The sequence below is a fragment of the Peromyscus californicus genome, unplaced genomic scaffold, assembly GCF_007827085.1.
Source record: "Peromyscus californicus insignis strain IS unplaced genomic scaffold, ASM782708v3 Scaffold_14__1_contigs__length_90479793_seg_2, whole genome shotgun sequence".
Lineage (NCBI taxonomy): Eukaryota > Metazoa > Chordata > Mammalia > Rodentia > Cricetidae > Peromyscus > Peromyscus californicus.
Window position 1 is genome coordinate 57191063 of NW_026294436.1, and position 22634 is coordinate 57213696.

Genomic DNA, 22634 nt, shown 5'->3' on the forward strand with positions numbered 1-22634 from the left:
TCAAGGAAATGAGAACATATTCATAATGATTCTATTAAAAATTATTTCTAAGTCACTTTGATCAGGAGTCACTACTCTGGGGTGTATAGTTTAAAGAAGAAACAGGATTTTTGCCCCTTATTTTCTAGGTATGTGTGTGTGTGTGTGTGTGTGTGTGTGTGTGTGTGTGTGTGTGTGTGTGTGCGCGCGCGCGTGTGTGTGTGCATCACATGTGTGCACTGCCTTCAGAGGCCAAAGGACAGTGTTTGATCCCCTGAAATAGGAGTTACAGACAGTTGTAGGTTCTGGGAATCAAACACAGATCCTCTGGAAGAGCAGGCAGCCCTAACCACTGAGCCATCTCTCCAGCAAGAGATAAGTTGTCTTGATTTTTCATGTTATTGGTGATTTTGCACTGGAGCTTCCAGGTCCAGTGTCAGACTTAATTTCTCTTAGGTCACTTTTCTTGTTTTAATGAGTGTTTGCAGTGTTCCAGAGGGATTAGGTTATAGTAAAGTTATTGTTTCCCTCTGTGCTTAGGGTACTAAGCTCTGTCTCTCTGATCCTATTCTGAAAGTGGGATACCATCTTCAATAATAGTTACTACAAGGAGTAGGTCCATTTATTGTTGGAGATGACCGGTCATCTCTCGTGTTCCTTTCCTGGTTCCTAGAAACCTGTCTTGCAGCTTGGAGTTCCTCGGGCACTGAGCATTCCTTCCTGTGCTCTCTAATGGTGAGCACCTGTCTGGACCAGCTCTGGGGTTGAATCTGTTTACACTCTGGCTCTGGCTTCTACTCTAGATCTTGTTTGGCTCTGGCTGACTTTAGATCTAGCCTTGGCTCTAACTCTGGCTTGCCATCTGGAAATGTGTGTCTGCCTTTTGGAATGAGTTTGGCACACCTACACTGAGCGTTTAGACTGGGCCTTGGTGTTCTGTCAGCTTAGCTGGTCTTGTCTCACTAAGTGCTACATGTAATTCAGTCTGAGAGACAATTGATGCCCATTCATGAGTTCGGGAGTTAACTTACCTGGGTGATGGTGGGTCAGTGGGAGGGATACAGTGCTTATGGACAATTTATTCTTGTGATTCAAAATATAATTAACCCTTTGACTAATACTGCTAATTCATTCTGCATATTTGTCTCAGCTAAATTGTCAATTCCTTTCAGAAATCTCTACCTCACCCCAGCCTGGAGTAGGGGCCTCCAGTCTCAAAGGTCCTTGTTTTTCTTGCTGCTGCAACACATATCACCATTTATTGAAATTTCCTGTGTAATTATCGATCCCTCTAAAAAGGAAAAAAAAAACCCACAAAAGGAAAGCAGTCAATTACATTATTACTGTTGAATAATTAATTAATTAACAGCTAATAGGCTAGTGGGCACTGGAGTCATGCAGTGGAAAACACTAGTAAGCAGAGCAAGAGCAAACGCCTCTTAATCAGCTCACACTTCCTCTCTCAAGCTTCCGGAAACACCATACGTGAAATAAAGAGTCTCCTAGACTTCTCCTCGAGAAGACTCCAGCCTGCCGGAGATGGCTCAGCACCCCCTGTGGATCTGGTTCCTTTGCCTGCAAACCTGTAAGTTCTGAACCTTGTTAGAATTAACTCCTCCTTTCCCCATAAAATTTTAGAAAGTATGCTTGAGAAGGCATTGACATGTGCCTTTGATCTATTTTCAGCAGCACATCCTGAGTTGCTGCTTGTATTATACTCACAACATTTAACTACAGGAAGAACTTAAGATCCAAACTATGTGCTTTATTTCATTAAACCAATAAACCAATCACCTTCCACTTGATAGTTCAGTTCCTAACTATGTCTTCGACTCCTGATACTCTCTCCTCCTCCCCATGATCCAATTTGTTGGTGAGGCTTTCCACCAAACTGTTTATTTGACGTAAGTCTTTCATTTCCAGTGTCATTTCAGTTTGATTTTTCTTTTGCATTTCCATCTCTTTATTTAATCCTCTCACCTTAGCTGGCCTTGTCTCCATAAAATGTCTGGGACGTAGTAGGCAGTTAATAAATGTTTTGTTGGATAGTTAATTAGTTAATGCTAGGCACCAGAATCATATAATGGAACGCTATAGCAAGTAGGATAAGAACCAATGCTTCTTGTTTTTTTATTAAGAAATTTTATTATTCATTTTACATACCAATCACAGATTCCCCCTATTCTCTCCTCCCACCCCTCCAGCCTTCCATCCCACTCCCCATTCCCTCCTATAAGAAGGTAAGGCCTCCCTGGTACATTCAGTAGAGGCAGGTCCAAGCCCCTGCCCCTGCATCAAAGCTGTACAAGGTGTCCTACAGCAGGTAGTGGGCTCCAAAAGGCCAGCTCATGCACCAGAGATGGGTCCTGATCCTACTGCCAGGGGGCCCCTTATGCAGATCAAGCTACACACAGTCTCGCTTATGCAGAGGGCCTAGTCCAGTCCCATGCAGGCTCCACAGCTGTTGGTCTAAATTTCATGAGTTCCCACTAGTTTGCTTTGGTTGTCTCTGTAGGTTTCCCCATCATGATCTTGATATCCCTTGCTCATAGAATCCCTCTTCTCTCTCTTCAACTGGACTCCCGGAGCTCAGCCTGGTGTTTGGCTGTGGATCTCTGCATCTACTTCCATCAGTTACTGGAGAACCAATGCTTCTTTTTATTTTCTTTTTTTCCCATTTATTGAAAATAGATGCTTTGCTCATACAATATGTCCTGATTACAGTTTCCCCTCTCTAAACTCCTTCCAGTTCCTCCCTGACTCCCCTCCCCTCCAGATCCACTCCCTTTTTGTCTCTCGTGAGAAAAGGCCAGGCTTCTAAAGATAGCAAACAAACATTACAAAATAAAATATAATAGGAGGAAACAAAAGCCATCACACTGAGGCCGGACAATGCAATCCAAGAGAAGGGAAAGAGCCCAAGAGCAGACATAAGAATCAGATCCATTAGTTCAACACACAGGAGTCCTGTAAAAAAGACTAAGCTGAAAGCTAGAGAATCTACGCAGAGGACTCGGTGCGGCCCCATGAAGACCCTGTGCTCGCCGCATCAGTCTCTGTGAGCTCCTATGAGCCTTGCTGAGTTGACTCCGAGAGCCTTGTTCTCCTGGTGTCCTCTGTCACCTCTGTCACTTATACTCTTTCTGCCTCCTATTCCGAGGGGTTCCCTGTGCTCCCAGGGGAGGGATTTGATGGAGACTTCCCATTTAGAACTGTGTGTGTGTTCCAAGGACTCTCTCTCCTCATAATGTCTGGCTGTGGGTCTCTGCCTCTGTTCCTGTCTGCCACAGGAGGAAGCTTATCTGATGAAGGTTAAGAAAGGCACTTATCTATGAGTAGAGCAGAATATCATTAAGAGTCATTTTATTGTGTGTGTGTGTGTGTGTGTGTGTGTGTTTTAAGACAAGTAGTGTTTGGTTTTACCCTAGGTCTCTGGGCTATCTAGTTTCTGGGTCACACAAGCAGTGGTCAGTATGGGCTCCATCTCATGGAGTGTGCTTTAAGTCAAGTCAGACATTGGTTGGCTACTCCCACAAGTTCTCTGCCACCATTGCCCTGGCACATCTTTCATGCAGGACAGATTGTAGGCCAAAGGTTTTGAGGCTGTGTCAGTGTTTACTTTCTCTTTTGGTAGCCTGCAGAGTCCCTTCCAATACCAGAGACACTAGAATATAGGGGTAAAGGCTCAACATAGGCACCAGCTAGGTTTCTCCTAGCTGAGTTGTGTTGGTGTTATCCTCCAAAATGGGGCCCCACTATCAGTTTGTGGAGAGCAAACCCTTGTCTTAACAATAGCCTGGGTCATTTGGGGATTTCCATGGGACTCTCTAGTCCAACAACTCAACTAAAGGAAACCCAGTCATAGTACTGGAAGCCACATTTGGTGACAAGAGATGGCCAGTTGGGACCCTGTCTCCCCAGTTATCAGGAGGCCTCATTAGGATTACCTTCATACATTTTAGAAAGTTTCCACTGCACTATATTTCCATGTTATCCCTCAAATGCCCCTCAGTTCTAGCTATCTCTCCCTGCATTCCCTTCCTCAACCCTATCTCCCTTCCCCCTTCCCAATGGATCCTCCTCTCCTGTTTCTGTCCCAACTCTGTACCCAGTCCACCCATAAAATCTATTTTATTTTCCTCCTCCCAGAGAGATTCATGTGTCCCACTCTTTTACCTTCCTCTGTACCTAACCTCTCTGGGTCTGTCAATTGTAGGTTGGTAATCATTTATTTAATGACTAATATCCACATATAAGTGAATGCATACCTTATATCTTTCTGGGTTACCTCACTCAGAATGACTTTTTTCTAGTTCCATCCATTTGTATATAAATTTCATGAAGTCAAGTTTTTTTAAAAGCTAAGAAATACTCCATTGTGAAAATGTACCACAATTTCTTTATTCATTTTTCTGTTAAGGGACATCTAGGTGGTTTCTAGTTTTGGGCTATTATGAATAGAACAGCAATAAACATGGTTGAGCAGGTATCCCTGTAATAATATGAAGCATCTTTTGGGTATATGACCAAGAGCAGTACAAATGGATCTTGAGGTAGATAGATTCCCAACTTTCTGAAGAGCTGCCATGTTGATTTCCATAATGGCTGTATAAGTTGGCACTCCCACCAGCAATGGATGAGCATTCCCTTTATTCCATATCCTCTCCAACAAGAGCTGTCACTAGTATTATTGATCTTAGTCATTCTGACAGATGTAAGGTGGAATCTCAAAGTAGTTTTGATTTGCATTTTACTGATGGCTAAGGATATTGAACAATTCTTTAAGAGGTTTTTCAGTCATTTGAGTTTTCTCTATGGAGAATTCCCTGTTTAGATCTGTAGCCCATTTTTTAAACTGGATTATTTGGTTTTCTGATATCTGGTTTCTTGAGTTCTTTATATATTTTAGGTATTAGTTCTCTATTAAATGATAAGTTGCTGAAAGTCTTTTCCCACACTATAACATGAATTGCTAAACAGTCTTACTAATAAAAAACTCAGAGCAAGATATTGAGGTGAAAGCTGAAAGATCAGTGGGACAGAACAAGCCAACTACAAGTTCTTACCGCTAGGAAATCCTCAGCACAAGCAAGCTACTTCCTGTGTACTCACGCCTATATAACTTTCTGTGCCCTGACATCTTACTTCTTCTCTCCACCCAGCTACATCATTTCCTCTTTCTGCCAAGCACTATCACTTCTTGTCTGTCTGTACAGACCTCTAGACCTCTATGGTTAACTAGTGCTAGGATTAAAGGAGTGTGCCACCAAGCCTGGCTCTGTTCCCAGTGTGGCCTTGAACTCACAGAGATCTGGAATAATCTCTGCCTCCTGAATGCTAGGATTAAAGGCAGATGCTACCACTACCTGATCTCTATGTTTAATATAGTGGCTGGCATTTTCCTCTGATCCCCAGGCAAGCTTTGTTAGAGCACAAATAAAATATGACCACACCATTCTGTAGGCTGCCATTTTGTTTGAATGAAAGTGTCTTTACAGAAACGTCTCAGTTTCATAAAGTCCCATTTATTAATTGTTGATCTTAGTGCCTACATTATCCATGTTCCATTCAAGAAGTCTTCTCCTGTGCCAATGAGTACAAGGTTATCCCCAACTTTCTCTTCCATCAGTTCAGTATATCTGATTTTTATGTTGAAGTCTTTGATCCACTTGGACTTGAGTTTTGTGCAGGGTGATAAGTATGGAGTTATTTGCATTCTTCTAAATACAGACATCCAGTTAGACCAGAACCATTTGTTGACTATTCTTTCTTTTTTCCATTGTATAATTTTAGTTTCTTTTTCAAAAATCACATATCCATAGGTCTGTGGATTTATGTCTGGGTCTTCAATTCAATTTCATTGATCAACACGTCTTTTTTATGCCAATACCATGCTATTTTTATTACTATATCTTTGTAGTATTACTTGAAATCAGGAATGGTCAGACCTCACAAATTTCTTTTACTGTTCAGGATTGTTTTAGATATCCTGGTTTTTTGTTTGTTTGTTTGTTTTTCCATATGAAGTTGAGAATCGTCCTTCTGTCAAGTTCTGTTGAGAATTGTGTTGGAATTTTGATGAGGGTTGCATTGAATCTTTAGACTGCTTTTTGTAGAATGTTAATTTTACTATGTTAACCCTACTGATCCATAACCATGGGAGATTTTTCCATCTTCTGATATTTTTATCTATTTCTTTCTTCAACATCTTACAGTTTTTAATCATACAAGTCTTTTACTTGCTTGGTTAGAGTTAACCCAAGAAGATATTTTATATTTTTTGAGGCTATAGTGAAAGATACTGTTTCCCTGATTTCTATAGGAAGGCTACAGATTTTTATGAGTTAATTCTGTATCCAGCTACTTTGCTGAAAGTGTTTATTACCTGTAGGAGTTCCCTAGTGGAATTTCTAGTGTCACTTATGTATACTACTATATCATCTGCAAATAAAGATACTGTGACTTCTTCCTTTCCAATTTATATGCCCTTGAACTCCTTTAGGTGTTACTGCCCAGGGGTGGAGAAGTAGACAAGCTTGTCTTGTTTCTGATTTTAGTTGAAATCCTTTGAGATTCTCTCCATTTAATTTGATATTGCCTGTGGTGAAAACTGCTTTTATTATGTTTAGATATGTCCCTTGTATCTCTACTCTCTCCAGGATCATGAAGGGGTATTGGACTTTACCAAAGGCCTATTCTGCATGTAATGAGATAATCATGAGGTGTTTTTTTTTTTCTTTCAGTTTGTTTATATGGTGGATTACATTTATTGGTTTTTGTATATTGAACCATCCCTGAATTTCCAGGATGAAGCCTACTTGATTGTGGTAGATGATCTTTTTTGATATGTTCTTGGGTTCAGTTTGCAAGTATTTTATTGAGTATTTTCTACAAGTTTCTTAAGAATATACTTTTGATTATCTGGAGTTCCTCAGGTGTCTGTTTTTATGCTTCCCGTTTTCATTTCTGATTTTGTTAATTTGAATATTCTAGCTCTGCCTTTTATTTTGAATAAGTGCTTGTCTATCTTGTTGATTGTCTCAAAGAATCAACTCTGATTCATTGATTTTTTGAATTGTTCTCTTTGTTTCTATTTTATTGATTTCAGCCCTAAGTTTATTTCTTGCCATCTACTCCTCTTGTGGGTGATTACCTCTTTTTGTTCTAGCACTTTTAGGTTGCTGTTAAATTGCTAATATGAGATCTCTACAGGTGTTTGTTTGTTTGTTTTTAGGCCTTTTAGAGCCACTTTCAATTGTGTCCCTTAAGTTTGGTTATGTTGTGTATTCATTTTTCTTTCTTTTGTTGTTTTTTTTTTTTGTATATTTTTGTTGTTGTTTTTTTGAGACAGGGTTTCTCTGTGTAGCTTTGCGCCTTTCCTAGAACTCACTCTATAGCCCAGGCTGGCCTTGAACTCACAGAGATCTGCCTGGCTCTGCCTCCTGAGTGCTGGGATTAAAGGCATGCACCACCACTGCCTGTATTCATTTTCCATTGGAATCTAGAAAGTCTTTCTTAATTTCTGTCTTGGTCTATTTTTCATTCAGTAAACAGTTGTTCAGTTTCCATAAGTTTGTAAGCTTTCTGTTGCTTCTGGGTTTGGTTGGTTGGTTTGGTTGGTTGTTGTTTTTCTATATCCAGCTTTAATCTATGGTGATATGATAGGATATGGGGAGTTATTTCAATTTTCTTGTATCTATTGGGACTTGCTTTATATCCAAGTATGTGGACAAAGCTCCATGAGGTGCAGAGAAGTAGGTGTATTCTTTTGGGTGAAATTTATTGTAAATATCTGTTAGGTCCATTTGGTTTATAATGTGTTAGTGCTATCATTTCTCTGATTAGTTTTTGTCTGGATGACCTGTCTGTTTGTGAGAGTTGGGTATTAAGGTCTCGCACTATCAGTTTTTGAGGGTCAATGTGTGACTCAAGCTGTAGTAGTGTTTCTTTTACAAACTTGGGTACCCTTGTGTTTGGGCATCGTTGTTAACAATTGCAATGTCCTCTTGGTGGATTTTTCCTTTAATGAGTATGTATTGTCCTTCCCTATCTCTTTTGATTAGTTTTCATTTGAAGTCTAATTTTTCTGATACTAAAATGACTACACCAGCTTGTTTCTTAGGTCCATCTTCTTGGAATATCTTTTTCCATCCCTTTAACCTAAGATAATGTCTATTTTTGACATTGGGGTGTTTTTCTTGGATGCAGCAGCAGGATGGATCCTGTTTTCATATCCATTCTGTTAGTCTGTATCCTTTTATTGAGGAAATGAGATCACTGATATGAGAGATGTCAGTGACAAATTATTGTTGATTCCTATTCTATTGTTGTTGGTAGTGATGGTAATGGCGGTGGTGGTGATGGTGTGTGTGTATGTGTGTGTGTGTGTGTGTGTGTGTGTGTGTGTGTGTGTGTGTGTGTGTCTGAATATGCTTGAAAAATTAGCCAAGTATGGTGGTATACATCTTTAATTCCAGCATTTGGGAGACAGAGGCAGGGGAATTCTAGGCCATTCTGGTCTACATATTGAGTTCCAGGCCAGTCCTCTATACATAGTGAGACAATGTCTCAAAATCATGTATATGTTAGCTAATCCTGTTGCTGTGTTTTATACTTGTGTTTCACGCTTTTTAAGAAGGGTCTGAGTTCTGTTGTACAGAGATCCTGGACAGGACTTGGTTATTTGTGGGATGGTTCAAGGAAGCTAAACAGGAAGAAAAATGGTAGCAGTTTGAGCTTGAGTACAGGGTATTGGGGTTCTGTAAAGGAAACCAGGGATGAGATATTCATTTTATCAGGGATACTTAAAAAAAAAAGTGAGGCCTTGTTTTCAAAAAAGTCAGGTACGGATCACCCTAAGTGTACCTATGTTTCCCCTCTTATGGTTATTTCACAGATACTTCCTGAGGGCAAGATATGTTCTAGATTCCTCCTGCTGCTGTCCCTGGTAGAGTGGTCCCTTCTATTCAGTGTTGGGCATGGTCCTGCTTTTCTGCCCTTCCCCAGCAATCAGAGCAATGAGACAGCCAAGGGCTGAAGGAGAAATGCATGTAGACATCTCCATTTTCCCTGGAATCACTGGTTCAAGGAAGTTGGAGACAGTGAATCATGACTTCTTTGTGCTGGAGAAGCTTTTTCAAAACGAAGACTTCCAGTCTTATGCTCTGATTCCATATTCTCATTGCTTAGTGAACTCTGTGACTGATTGTCCTCCATGTGTCCTGGAGCTACTTAGTCAACCTCCAGGGACAGACCATTTTACAGAAGAGTCCACCACCTTGCTTCTTGCTCATTCTCTCTACAGGTCTTTTCTGTATTGATTTGATCATTTTCCTTTCTCCTCTCATTTTTTATCTATTTGTTCAACCCTTCCCCTCTGATTTTTCTCCTATCTCCCATCAATAAGAGCAAACATTAACCGTGTATGAGGCAATCACTATATGTCTGACATAATTTTAAGTCCGCTACAATTATTACTTTGTTCAATCCTACGATACCCTATAAGATGGAGAGTACTAATAAGCCCATTTTCAGATGACAACATTGATACATAGACACTCAGAGGTACTTTGGTCCAAAAGTGAGGAATTTTCTTTTATGCAAAGTTTAAGTATGTGCTAATAGGAAAAGTACTAGTAAAGCAATGGATGGCCATGTCCCCACCTGTTTGAGATTTGTGTTTGATTTAGATTGTTAAAGTATTGATTCAGAGTAACCTAAATCTTAATAAAGATGACATAAAGTAAAAACCTCTGGGGAAAAAATGGTATACTGCTGTGCAGGTTGTAGGTGTCTTTAAAAAAAAACTGTGACATAAGAATTTCTATAGTTATGAAGAGTGACATAGGATTTCTGCTGTCCAGTCCTTTCCTGCCTCATTGCTCTCAGCATCTCTTGACTTATTTTGACTAATTATAACTGACTCTTATCTGAGTGTTGTATACTCACGCTGTGTCTGTTCATCCTCCCAGGTCTCAAATATAGAGGGAGCTAGTCACACTGTTAACTCTGGAATGGAGAACAAAGAAAAAAAGAGAGTTTAGTTACTGCCCCACCCCCGAAACAAGAACAAGAAATGCTTACTTAAAGAGCCACGAAGAAGCAATGGGTGGCAATGAATGTTAAGCAATATTCAACTGTCCCTACTTCCTCTAACATAACCTCCCACCTCACCCCAATGTCACCAAACTAAAGTATTATTTTAGTCCCTTCAACAATGATTATTTGTTTGGTGATATTTATGAGTGGTGTGTGTGTGTGTGTGTGTGTGTGTGTGTGTGTGTGTGTGTGTGTGTGTATGCATGAGTATATCTGCCCATGGACACAAGTGCATATGTGTACCTGCATGAGGAGGTCAAAGGTCAACACACAATGTCTCTCTTGATTCCATTCCACCTCACTTTTTAAGACAGGTTCTCTAATTGAACCTGGAGTTCACTGATTCAGCTAGATTGGCTGGCCAATGAGCTTCCAGGGATCTGCCCGTCTCTTCCCCGCTCCCCCATGGTGCTGGAGTAACAGATGTGCTGGAGATCTGAATTCAGGGCCTCATGCTTACAAAGCAGTTGCTTGACAGACTGAGTCATCCCTCCAGCCTCTCATTTGTTTCGCATTTAATAAGCAATACAGTGGTCAGGATATGCCAGCCCACAGATACCAGCTTGTTTAGCTCTCATGACCCTTCTTTATTAATTAATTTATTTATTTTACATCCCAACTGCAGCTTCCCCTCTCTTCTCCTCCCACTCCTTCCCCCTACCTCCCCTTCACCACCACCCCTTCAACCCACTCCTCCTCTGTATTCGCTCAGAAAGGGGTAGGCCTCCCATGGGCATCAGCAAAGCATCTCCTGACACTTTTATGAGGTCAGTGTTATTCCTAGTGCCATAGTAAAACTGAGGAAACTGAGGCATGAAGGAGTTGCTAAGTTTTCCTAGGACTGATGACTAGTATCACATAACACTGGTAGTCACATCCAGGAAGTTATGTTCTTAAACAGTAGGTCAACAGTGACTTACAAAGGGGCAGGCCAAGGAGGCTCCTCAAGGCAAGACCTCCTGAGGGTCTCTGAATTCTTCCCCATTAGTACACAAACTGGAGAGATCTGTCACATTATCTAGTCCTCCAAGTACCTCGAAATGACAGCTCTGCTTAGTTTCATTTACCAGCTAGGACCCTGAGACTTAGCTGTTCAGTACATTCTTGGGTGTCTAGCTAGTCAGCAATGAAGGGGGCAGACAAAGGCACCTTGGCCTAAGAACTGCCATTTTCAGATTCCATTTTACCTGCAGGGTGAAATAGAGTTCAGGTTCCCAAGCCCTAAGGGAGCGGAGAACTTTCCAATGGCTGACCAATAGCCTCCTGAGATGACAAATAGTCTGCTATGTCCCTTAGTTCTCTAAAAACATTATGGCTATTCCTAACAACAGAAAGAACACATGAGTCTGATTGGTTGGAATGAAAAGCCCCCGTTGTGTGTCAGTTGACAGTGATGGAACACACAAGGAAAGTCCCTGATCTTTGACTTCTGATTGAGAAAATTCTATCTGTAACTTGGCAGCAAATATTTGTGATTTTTGTGCTTACAAACCCTGCTTCTGCCCCTGTTTGGGGCTGCCAGGAGAAGCAAGGTTCCCGAGGCCCTGTCCTGAAGCCCTGGTTGATCAGTGACTGTTTTATGTAGTGACTTATTAAAGTCTTTGGAACCCATAAGTGCCGTCTCTCTCCTTCCTCGTGGATCATGAGGGACTGGGTGTAACCAGCAATAGAGCCTGGCATGGAATATGTTTCTTAATCTGCAGTTTGCGGCACTCTTGCTAACTCGTGGGTCCCCATTCTATAGTTTTCTATGTGGATTTTCCTTTCAAACAGAGCAGATGTTCCAGTAGAAGAAAGCTACAATTAGCTAACTGACCTTTCTTATTAATCAGTTTAAACTCTGACCAAGACCGAGAGACCAGTGAAGAGTTTTCAGTTTTGCTGTCAGATTTTCTATCTTGTTTTATCTCATATTTCTATTGACAAACGAGAGGGTGATTGTACCTATAGGAAGAAAAGGTATTCATGTTTATTCTCCACCCTCCCCACAAGAAATACTTAAAAACCATCCACTGGTTATAGGAGAAATATTAGTGATGAAAGCAAAGACTATGCATTAAACGAGGCTGTGTCCAGGGAAGGAGGGGTGATGATAAATTAATATACATATTTGAGACTTCAGTAGGGTTGTCTGGCACAAAAACAAAACACAAGGAGTGGGCTGCTTGAGCACTGGTGGTCAGGTGTCAGAACACAGTCCATGAGTGAAGCTGTGTGAGAAGAATTATGAGTGCTTGTGAGAAAACGCCAAGAAAACAGCACAAGAGTTTTGTGACGTCAGTCCTCCAAAGCACAGGATTGTTCTTGGAATGTGCTCTTGTGCCCCTCCTAGGTGTAGCAAATGGGAGTGGGTTTGCTTCCAATTACCCATTGCATTGACTGTAGCTTGTCCTTGTAATTATATGTAGCCTGGACTTGTGTGAGCCTTGCTTACATGATGGCCTTGCTTAAAGCTCAGAACAAAAATTATCTGAGGCTCTAAATAAACTTAACTATTGCATGAGACGTTAGTCTGTCTCATTATTAGACTCCATTATTCCATGTCCCAGTGCTGTTAGGTGACGGTCAGGAAATCTCCTTCTGATGGGAGGATGTTAGAGTCAAGACCTACATAAGATGAAGGAGTGCTGGAGAGTCAGCTAAGAGAAGAGAAGAGAGCATCCACATGCTCGGAGATGAAGTGCTCCTGGCCTATATGGCTGTTGGGGGAGAGAAAGGATGGAGGTGAGTGACTGAGGTCTGATCTGGCAGGGACCAGACAATGGTGAAGTGTGTGAAAGGAAACTAAGTGATTTCACAAGCCCACCAGACATGGTGTAAGTTCCTCATAGAACTTAAGACGATCCACAAGGAGACAGTCTAGCCCATCAAGTTCTCAAACTCTTTTTTTTGTTTATTCTTTTTCAAATGTCTTTTCTCACCATCTCTGTCATCTACTTCCAGTAGCAGCTTTTGGCAGCTACATATTCATGAAATGTGCATTTGTAAAGTCCACCCACAGACACAGAATATATCATCCAATGAAACACAGGTCACTGTCTAACCAAACCCATGAAATGATCTGTCACAACAGGAGAAGTACTCCAGCCTAAAGAAAGAGCAGAAGGAGAGGAAGGCTGCCTTTTACAGAGGGTCTGTCCACAGTGCTCTGACCATGCTGGTGTCATCCCATGATCTCTGCTCCAGATTCCCTCTTCCCCAGAGCTACCTAAAGGATCACTGCAAACAGACTTTTACTGTGTGTTGTAGTTTGAATATGCAATATCTGCCCCCCAGCCCCCAAATCTCATATGTTGAAGCCTTAGTTTTAATCTGTAGGGCTTTGGGAAGTGATCGTATTACAAGGGTTCTAACTTCACTTATGGGTTAATCCTTTGATATATTCTAAATCTGATGACAGTGTTGGGAAGTGATAGAAACTAGGAGATGGGGTCTTATTAGGGAACATTGATTACTGGAAGTTATGCCCTAGAAAGGGAGACCTTGTTTCCAGACTCTTCTGTTCTTTCTCTGGTTACTGGGTACCATGAGAAGAAAATCTAGCCTCTGCCACATGCTCCTTGCTGTGATATTCCACCTTGCCTCAGCTTGTAACAGTGGAAGCAAGTAACTATGAACTAAAAACTATGAACTTGGAGCCAAAATAAATCTGCCCTCCTCTGATGTATGTTATAGGTTCTCTCACTATGGAATCTGAACAGACATCATTCAAACCTGCCTCAGTGGTAGCCTTTTCTAGTCCTTTCTTCTTTGTGGTCTGTCACTCACTCTTTCCTTTTGTGATCTACTATATGAAAGTTTGAAAATGAATCTGGTCAGCTGATGTTGTAGCTGTAGTCTTTACACTTCTTCACTTGGATCCCAGGGTTTCTGAAACCATTTAGCCTGTTTCATCAATCTCTTGTAGGCTTATAAGACCATGTCTCAAAGTTTTCCCATCAAAATAATTGAAACTACCATTTATATGTACCACCCAAACATTGTGCTAAGTGTTATTTCATCATACATTATTAAATAGTTATCCACATCTAGAAATGAAAAGTTGAGGATCATTGGATTTCAATAATTTTTTTTTAAATTATACTAATTGGTTCAAATATATCTAAATTCAAAACATGTACCTATTGTCAGACTTCCTAACAAGTTTGACCCTGGTCTCCTTATTCTTAGCAGCTGGTCTCACCTTCTACATGACTGAAGGGGTGAAACCATCAAGAATGATTATCTTTCAATTTGTTCATCTACACTAAATGTTTACTGTTTTAAGCATCTTCTGTGTGCTATGATAACAGTTCTATGAAACAGACTTTATTACAGTCCATATTGTAGTCAACTTTAAAAAGGGGCTCATCAAATGAACACAGACCCAGCTGGCTCAAACCCCTGTCCCTTCCACCTCCCCAAGAAGGATAATATGGCTTCCCATTGGATTGTCTCACATGCTTTCCAATCTTAAAGATCATCGATACACTTCTGTCTTGTTAGGGTTTTTATTGCTGTGAAGAAACACCATGACCATGGCAACTCATATAAAGAAAATATTAAATTGGAGTGGCTCACTTACAGTTTTAGAGGTTAGTCTATTATCATCATGATGGGGAGCATGGAGGCATGCAGGCAGACTCCTGCTGAGAGTGCTACATCTTGCAGGCAATAGGAAGTGGACTGACTCACTGGGCAGTATTTTGAGCATAGGAAACCTCAAGGCCCACCCCCACAGTGACACACTTCCTCCAACAAGGCCACACCTCCTAGTAGTGCCACTCTCTTTGGGATCCATTTTCTTTCAAACTACCACACCTTCCAATACATAAATTTAAAAGCTGTTTTCAGCCTTTGAACACTCTGAATCATTATATCACAGACAACCCCTTCTTGAGACTATAGTAGGTTCCCTGCTGATGATGCTCTTGCCATTTGGCCTGCTTGTTTGTTTTGTTGTTGTTTTGATAATTCTTCTATAACTGTGGACACTTCTCACAGGCTCAGCTCCAGACTTTTATCTTTCTATATCACCAACCTCAATAATTGGTTTTCTCATTATGATTCCTAACATTTCTCAGGGGCCCAGCTACCATGACAAAATAAAGCATAAAGAAAAAGAGATGGAGAGAACATTTTCCTTCTTCTAAAAGACATTGGAGGCATATATAGTACCTTTACTTATATTTTATATTCAGTTGGCCAGAACTTAGTGGCATGATGACACTTCACTAGCAGAAAACAGGATAATATAGGCTATTCTGGTGGTTATCTACCCTTTTAACCATCAGGGATTCTATCACTATGATGAAGGAGAGAACAAATATTGGAAAATAGCTAGCAGGTGTAATAAGTCTTTTTCTGTCCCACCAACCAACTCCCAAATAATGACACAGAAACTTCTTATTAATTATGAAAGCTCAGCCTATAGCTTAGGCTTGCTCCTAACTAGCTCTTACAACTTAAATTAACCCATTTATATTAATGTTGTTGGAATTTCTAAAGGTCTTTTAATGAAAAACCTGGAGCCAGATATTGGGGTAAATACTGAAAAATCAGAGAGACAAAGGAACCAGCAACTGCCACATCTTACCTCTAGAACTTCTCAGCCTGAAAAGCCTCAGCTGAATAGCCTCTAGTTCCTGTCTCCTCAAGCCTTATATACCTTCTCCATTCAGCCATATCATTTCCTATCTCAACTTTCCTAAGGCTGGGATTAAAGACGTGTGACTCCCAAGTATTGGAATTAAAGGTGTGTGCCACCACTGCCTGACTCTGTTTCTCTCCTAGACTGACTCAATCTCATGTAGTTCAGGGTGGCTTTGAACTCAGAGATCCAGAAGGATCTCTGCCTCCTGAGAGCTAGGATTAAAGGTATGTGCCACCATTGTCTGGACTCTTATGTTTAATCTAGTAGCTTGTTCTGTTCTCTGGTCTTTAGGCAAATTTTATTAGGGTACACAATATATCACCACATATTAATCTATATTCTATCGTGTGGTGTTACCCCTCTTCCATCTTGCACTTCCTGTTTCCTGTCTGTGTCTCTTGGCATCTCCTTCACACCTAGATTCCTCCTCCTCTACCTTTCTCTACCCAGAAATCCCACCTATACCTCCTGTTTGGCTATTGGATGTTCAGCTCTTTATTACACCGATTACAACAATATGTCTTTATACAGTATACAAATATCCCATGACAAGCAGGTTCTGTTGCCACTCTCTTCCATCCAACAATACCTCTAGACCATACTTTCTCCTATCATCTTTCCTTCCAACTGCTTACTTAGGTAGTCCAATCTCATCTCAGATGTAGCACTTCTAACACTAGCCTTGTCTTTTCCCTTTGACATCTTTCCTGCATATCTGTTTCCTAACATTAGGTTTTCACTGACAGAAAGCAAAAACTAAAAATAAATAGCAGAACAAGTGAATTTTATTAGGTGCCTATTTCTTCATTTCCCTTCCTTGCACTATCTCTCAAACTTAGCCCTTCCTTTCCTTCCCTATTATAACTCCCTTGGTTCATGCCCTGATGGCTACATTAGCCTCTTAAAGTTCTCTCTAGTTTATTTACAGCATATCTATTTCCTCTATTACCAAAGCTTCTTTTTCTTTCTATACATCATTAGTATTTTAAATTACCCCAACATATTATCTTAATCTTAATCCTTAAAAACTTTAATAGATCCCTCTACCTATTGGATAAACTCAAATTTAAGAGTGTCCCAAATCCAAACATAATTTATGTTTCTAATGTTCTTCCCCCCTCTCTCATCACCTCCCCTATCATGAAAATCTGGACTCAATTGACATCAAAACTTGTGAACGGGGATTCAGAACCCAAAGACCTGAGACACCTTTCCTTCTCTATATCTTTCCAATAAGTTTTTTTTAACAGCCACAGTTCAAAGTACTCTTTCTCTTTTTTGAGTTTTGACTGAAATTGCCATTGATGAATGTCATTCATTTGCCTGACATTTCCCACTTCACATTGCAAAGGAAAGTTGTGTGTGTGTGTGTGTGTGTGTGTGTGTGTGTGTGTGTGTGTGTGTGTGTGTCATCACCCCAACTTGGTATTAATTCCCCTGAGGCTCAAACGTGGGGCCTCATACAGGACATGCACATCTCAGCCCCCTTTCAAGACATTTTTGTGCCACAAGTTCTCTCCAAAATTGAATTTTGCTGAGATTCCCTGCAGTGATATTATACTATTGGAGTCTCTGTGGCATGTAGAAAAATAAATATTGGAGTTGATTGGCAGACAATTCCTTTCTTTGAAAACTGAAGTGTTTTAAGAGCAGATTGAGATCCGCCAAGTAGAGCAGTTAAAAGCATCCAGATGAGCTTTACTTGAACTATACCACAAACCTGTTTAAGGGAGATCCAATATGGCCTCAGCATCACTGAGCCCTCATAGAGAGGGGCCATGCAATCTTGAAGATGCATGTACCACTTGCTCGTGGTCAACACCAGGAATAACCCACATTAGTTTCACGTGGACAGTTAGCAAAGCACCTCTGCTCACATTGCACTGTTTGCTGCTCACTGGTTGTGGTTGGTTGCTTTGGCTCTTTTGGAAGGCCCGCCACCCAGCTCCCAAAGAAGTCACACATGGAGGATTGTTTTTAATTATAAATGTCCAGTGTTAGCTTTTCTTAAATTATCTCATCTACCTTTTGCCTCTGGGCTTTTTCCTTTTCTTACTTCTATATATCTTACTTTCACTCTTACTCCATGGCTGAGTGGGTGGCTGGGTGGCTGGGTGGCTGGGTGGCTGGGTGGCTGAATGGCTGGGTGGCTGGCCCCTGGCATCCTCCTCTCCTTGTTCTCTTGCTCTTTCTTCTTTTTTTTTCTCCCAGATTTCTCCTAATTACTCTCCCTGCCCGACAGCCCTGCCTGTCCTTTCTCCTGCCTCGCTATTGGCCATTCAGCTCTTTATGAGACCATCAAGTGTTCCAGACAGGCAAAGTAACACAGCTTCACAGAGTTAAACAAATGCAACATAAAAGAATGCCACACATATTTGCACCATTAAACAAATATTTCGCAGCATAAACAAATGTAACACATCTTAAAATAATATTCTACAACACTGAGTAGATGGGGCCAATGTTACAGCTATTTTAGACTGAGAAAGGTTTTGTAACTGTGTTGAGTTTGCCCCATTTGGAAGCGGTGCCCAGTCTGGAGCCTGTCTCATATATTTTTCAGCTACTTGCTGCAGCCCCAAAGCTACCTCTCTTGGAGCAGTTGTGTGCCTCTAAAGGCAGCAGAAAAGTCAGTTCACACCTATTCAAACTCTTTGGTTTTTTCTCCGAGAGCTCGAGGTCTTGCAACAACATCAGCAGTGCAAAGAGCTGCAGTATTTCCCCTACAGTGTCACCTACACATCACCCTCCCCGCTCCATTGCTCTTTGAGAGCCTGGCATCATTTCCTGAATGATGTGGGGAGTGGAGCATAGCTTAACACAAACACCACATTCAACCACTTGTGATTGCATGACTGCTCTAATACCAAGAAGTTCTCAGCCCTAGCAGATGGCCCCCATGTTTCAGAAGGCGATAATGGAATATAGCCAGAATTAGATATAATATATCTGATTCATCTCATACCTAACTTAAACCCAAAGAGTCAAATGACAGTTAAGCCATAGGACGTCAATTCAAAAAAGCCTTGAGACATGTAGGAGATCTGAGACAGGGCTTGGCTATGGCATTTGCAGGACCCAATGCCAAACTCTGGGGCCCTCTGTTTGAAACGCATTGAGCATTTGGAAGTCACACAGCAGGAGAAAACAAGTTCAATATCCTTTGAGCCTAGCTTCTGGCATCCATACCTGAGACAGAAGCTAAGGTGTTCCAAGTGCCCTCTGTGAACCCTATCAGCCCAGTAAGATAATTGATCTGGTGACAGTTGGTGTTGGGGATTTCTGCAAAGTGTGGCTGCCACAGACAGCATTAGCCTAACTTTATGTCCTCTGTATGTTTTCTTCCTGTCATCCTTTCCCTTTGGCACTCATCATGTTAGCCTTTGTATTCCCTGGGCTCCTCAGGGCTGTAATGGTTTCCTATTATCCCTGTGGTCCTAACATAGCATGGATGCGTAGGTAGTACGTAATAAATGTTGGTAGGTGAAGTGTCCCTACTTTCCTCCTGTCCCATCCTTCCTTGCTGTAGTGCCCTAAAACATATTGACTTGGCTTTCCTATTCCAACTAAGTCACCAGTACATTCCTCGTGATGGAAAACCTTCCACTGACCCAAACGGAAAGAGATTCATGTTAGCAGTCCTGGGATCCTGCAGTAGCTACTGAGCTGAAGGGCAAAGGTGGCCATCAGTGAGAGCACCACCAGGTTAAGAAATCCTTTCATTTTAGTGATTTGCATTCTCAAAAGACCCTCTGTATAGCAAGCCCTATGCCAAATTTAGGGTTAACCAGAACCCACTTATGTGGAAATCATGGCTTGGCCATTGGGGCTTACACATTACCAGTTCACATCAAAACAGCTCGGCTAGTTGTTCAGGATTAACACCATTTCTGGCTGCTCAGTTCCCATGTCATATCCATTATTGCATACTTCATGTATCATCGATGCCAATCTCAAACACTACTAATCATTAAAGAATCCCCAATAAGAGATCTGTTATATTAAAAACATGTTTTCCTAGATGCATAAATTCTGAAGGCTAGAAGGCATTCAAGGAAAAAAGACCAGAAACCTTCATTAGGTCCAAGATATCAAGTGCATCCCTTTTCTGATCCTTCTGCACAATAATGGAAGAATTTTGGATGAGTTCCGGGAGTATGTGGGTTACTGCTTTTTTTGTTTGTTTTTTGTTTTTTACTGTGGTCCTCAAAAAAAACACGTAACATTTTTTCTTTTATCCTTAGAAGACACAGGCAAAGATTTCTGGCAAAATTATTCCCTAAATTCACACTTACAGAGTGAATTAAGTATTGGAATTCACTCTTGTGCTGCATAGACTGTCTTGAAGCAACTTACAAAATAGGCTAAATTCATTTCTTCATTCATTCATCTATGAAGGAACACATGTATTTCTTCAGGGACAGTTTTGTTTCAGACAAATTTGCAGGTATTTAGCTAAATTTTGGTTGCCATAGCACATTAAACATACCTAGATTAAGCTGGGCAGTGGTGTTGTATGCCTTTAATCCCAGCACTCTGGAGGCATAGGCAGGCAAAACTCTTTGAGTTCGAGGCCAGCCTGATCTACAGAGCGTGTTCCAGGACATCCAGGCCTACACACACACACACACACACACACACACACACACACACACACACACACACAAACACCTAGAATGAAAGAAGAAATCCTCAAGACACAGGATGAACAGTGTCTGAGGAAGTTCCTCAGTGATTCTCAAGAAAGAAGGAACACAAGTGGTTCAACAGTCCGATGGTTTATGATTTTCTATTTATATCCTCAGGGTCTGAAGCAGCAGGAAGAGGAACAGATTCATTCGTGGTGAATGGGATTCTTGGGGAGTCGGTTACTTTCCCCTTAAATATTCAAGAGCCACAGAAAGTTAAGATCATTGCCTGGACTTCTAAATCATCCATTGCTTTTGTACAACCCGGACTCGAAGGAGCACCACCTGATGTTACTGTGACCCGGGATGTTTATGAAGGACGAGTAGGTGTCATAGGTCAGAACTATGACCTAGTCATTAGAGACCTGAGGATGGAGGATGCAGGAACTTACAAAGCCGACATAAATGAAGAGAATATCCCCACCACCACGAAGCACTACCACCTCCATATCTACCGTAAGTTATGGGAGAACAGAGGGCAGACTTTACTTTTGCTTTGGAGATTTCTGACCTAAAGCACACCCATATTTCTGAGAATGGTTTCATAACTCTTTCATACTCATAACTGTATATCAGCACCTCGAAAGGTCTAACTTTAGTGCTGGCCAGCACAGACTTTAGCTGCATTATTTTTCCAACAGAATTTGTCCTTGGATCTTCATTTTCCTATCTTACACAATGTCAGCAATCATACTATTCAATTCACAAGAGTTATTATGACAATCTAGTAAGATACTATCTGCAAAGTGGTCTTTACAGAGCTTCTTGTTTCAAAATAATTGCAGAATGCATAGGAAAGTTCAAAGAACCATGAAAGGGGGTGCTGTGTGCCCTCCATTTCCCCTCTTCTGTTCCTTTAGATCCAACAACCCACCCGTCTGATCCCCAGTGCTATAGCAGACCCTCTGGGGTGACATCTCTCCACTATCTTCCTGATTCCAAGGAGATGAAATGCACAAGTGCTGGTTGAACACTTTCCTCCAGTAAGAGTTAATACTTACAAAGCTGCAGTTCAGTGTGCAAAACAGGAAGTTGATGTTAGCGCAGTTTGCAGAGCTTACTTAGAAGGCTCCACCTGTATCTGCGCTTATTTATGAATGGAATCCCTTGTAGTCCTATAGAACTTAAGTGTGTAGCACTGGAAACCACCATCAAGGTAGTTAAGTGCACCATCCCAAGATTCCCTTGCCTCAGCTTGGAGGGTGGAGATCTGTCAGCCCTGACTCTGGTTTTCTCTGCTCAGCAGCTTTGTGCAGATAACATCTCTGTTCCTGTTGAGAAAATGAAATGAGATTTTAGTTTCACCATTATGACTGCACTAATACCCTCTACACACACACACACACACACACACACACACACACACACACACACACACACACACACACACAATCTCCCTGAAAATAGATGAATATGTATAGTTTTCACCACTATGACTATACCAACACACACATGTCGCTGGCTCTGGAGCGGGGGTCCTGATGTCTCTGATCCCCAGGGCAGAGGGTGAGCAGACCCACAGTCAACAACACAGACTCCTGGAGGTTTGCAAGCAAGTTCTCATTTATTAAACAAAGGGCTGAGGTTTATATATGTGGTTTTTGGTGGGCTCTGCTCCTAGCTACGGTGACGTTTCTTGGTTGGCTCTAGGGCTGCATGTCATCACCATCCAGTTTGGAGTTTATGGGTCAGATTTCCTCTGGTCAGAGTGCTCTCTGCGCATGTCACAGCTCTTTGTTTGCTTAAGGCATGACCCAGTGCTTTCGGCCTCAACAACCACACACACACACACACACACACACACACACACACACACACGCGTGTGCACATGTGCACACACACACAAACAAACATAAAGTCTCTCTAAAAATAGGTAAATATGGTCTTTTGCTTGGGCTTCAGCTATGGTGGAGTATTCAGGGTCTGCTGTGGTAGGGTTGCTGGGATGCAGTGGAGACATATTACCCTGCCTGTTATTGACTGTGCTTTGATGCTGGCATCTAGGCATCTGAGATTGGAATAATTATAAGTCTAGGTGCTGATTTAGGGATTTGTCTTTGTTAGGTGGGTGTTTTGTTCCTTATTTTTATTTCCTCTCTGGATTTTCAGAGACTATGATGGATATGTGTTGTCTGGTAGGAAATTTTCTTTGGAATTGATAGTTGTGACCACTGGGGGTTTCAGGTAAAATGTGTTTTTGGGTATTGGGAACTGACAATTAGGACCTGGGATAGGCT

General features: G+C 41.3%; 1 protein-coding gene across 2 annotated transcripts in view; it reads left to right on the forward strand.

Annotated features, from left to right (window-relative positions):
* Positions 1–1464: 1464 nt before the first annotated feature.
* The window catches only part of Cd84 (CD84 molecule), a 42014-nt gene continuing 20844 nt past the window's right edge, over positions 1465–22634 (forward strand). For both annotated transcript variants that reach the window (XM_052737635.1, XM_052737636.1), the window contains exons 1-2: positions 1465–1564; positions 20515–20853. In XM_052737635.1, the coding sequence (XP_052593595.1) occupies positions 1519–1564; positions 20515–20853 (385 nt within the window). In that variant the 5' untranslated portion in view covers positions 1465–1518. The remainder of the gene's footprint in view (positions 1565–20514; positions 20854–22634) is intronic.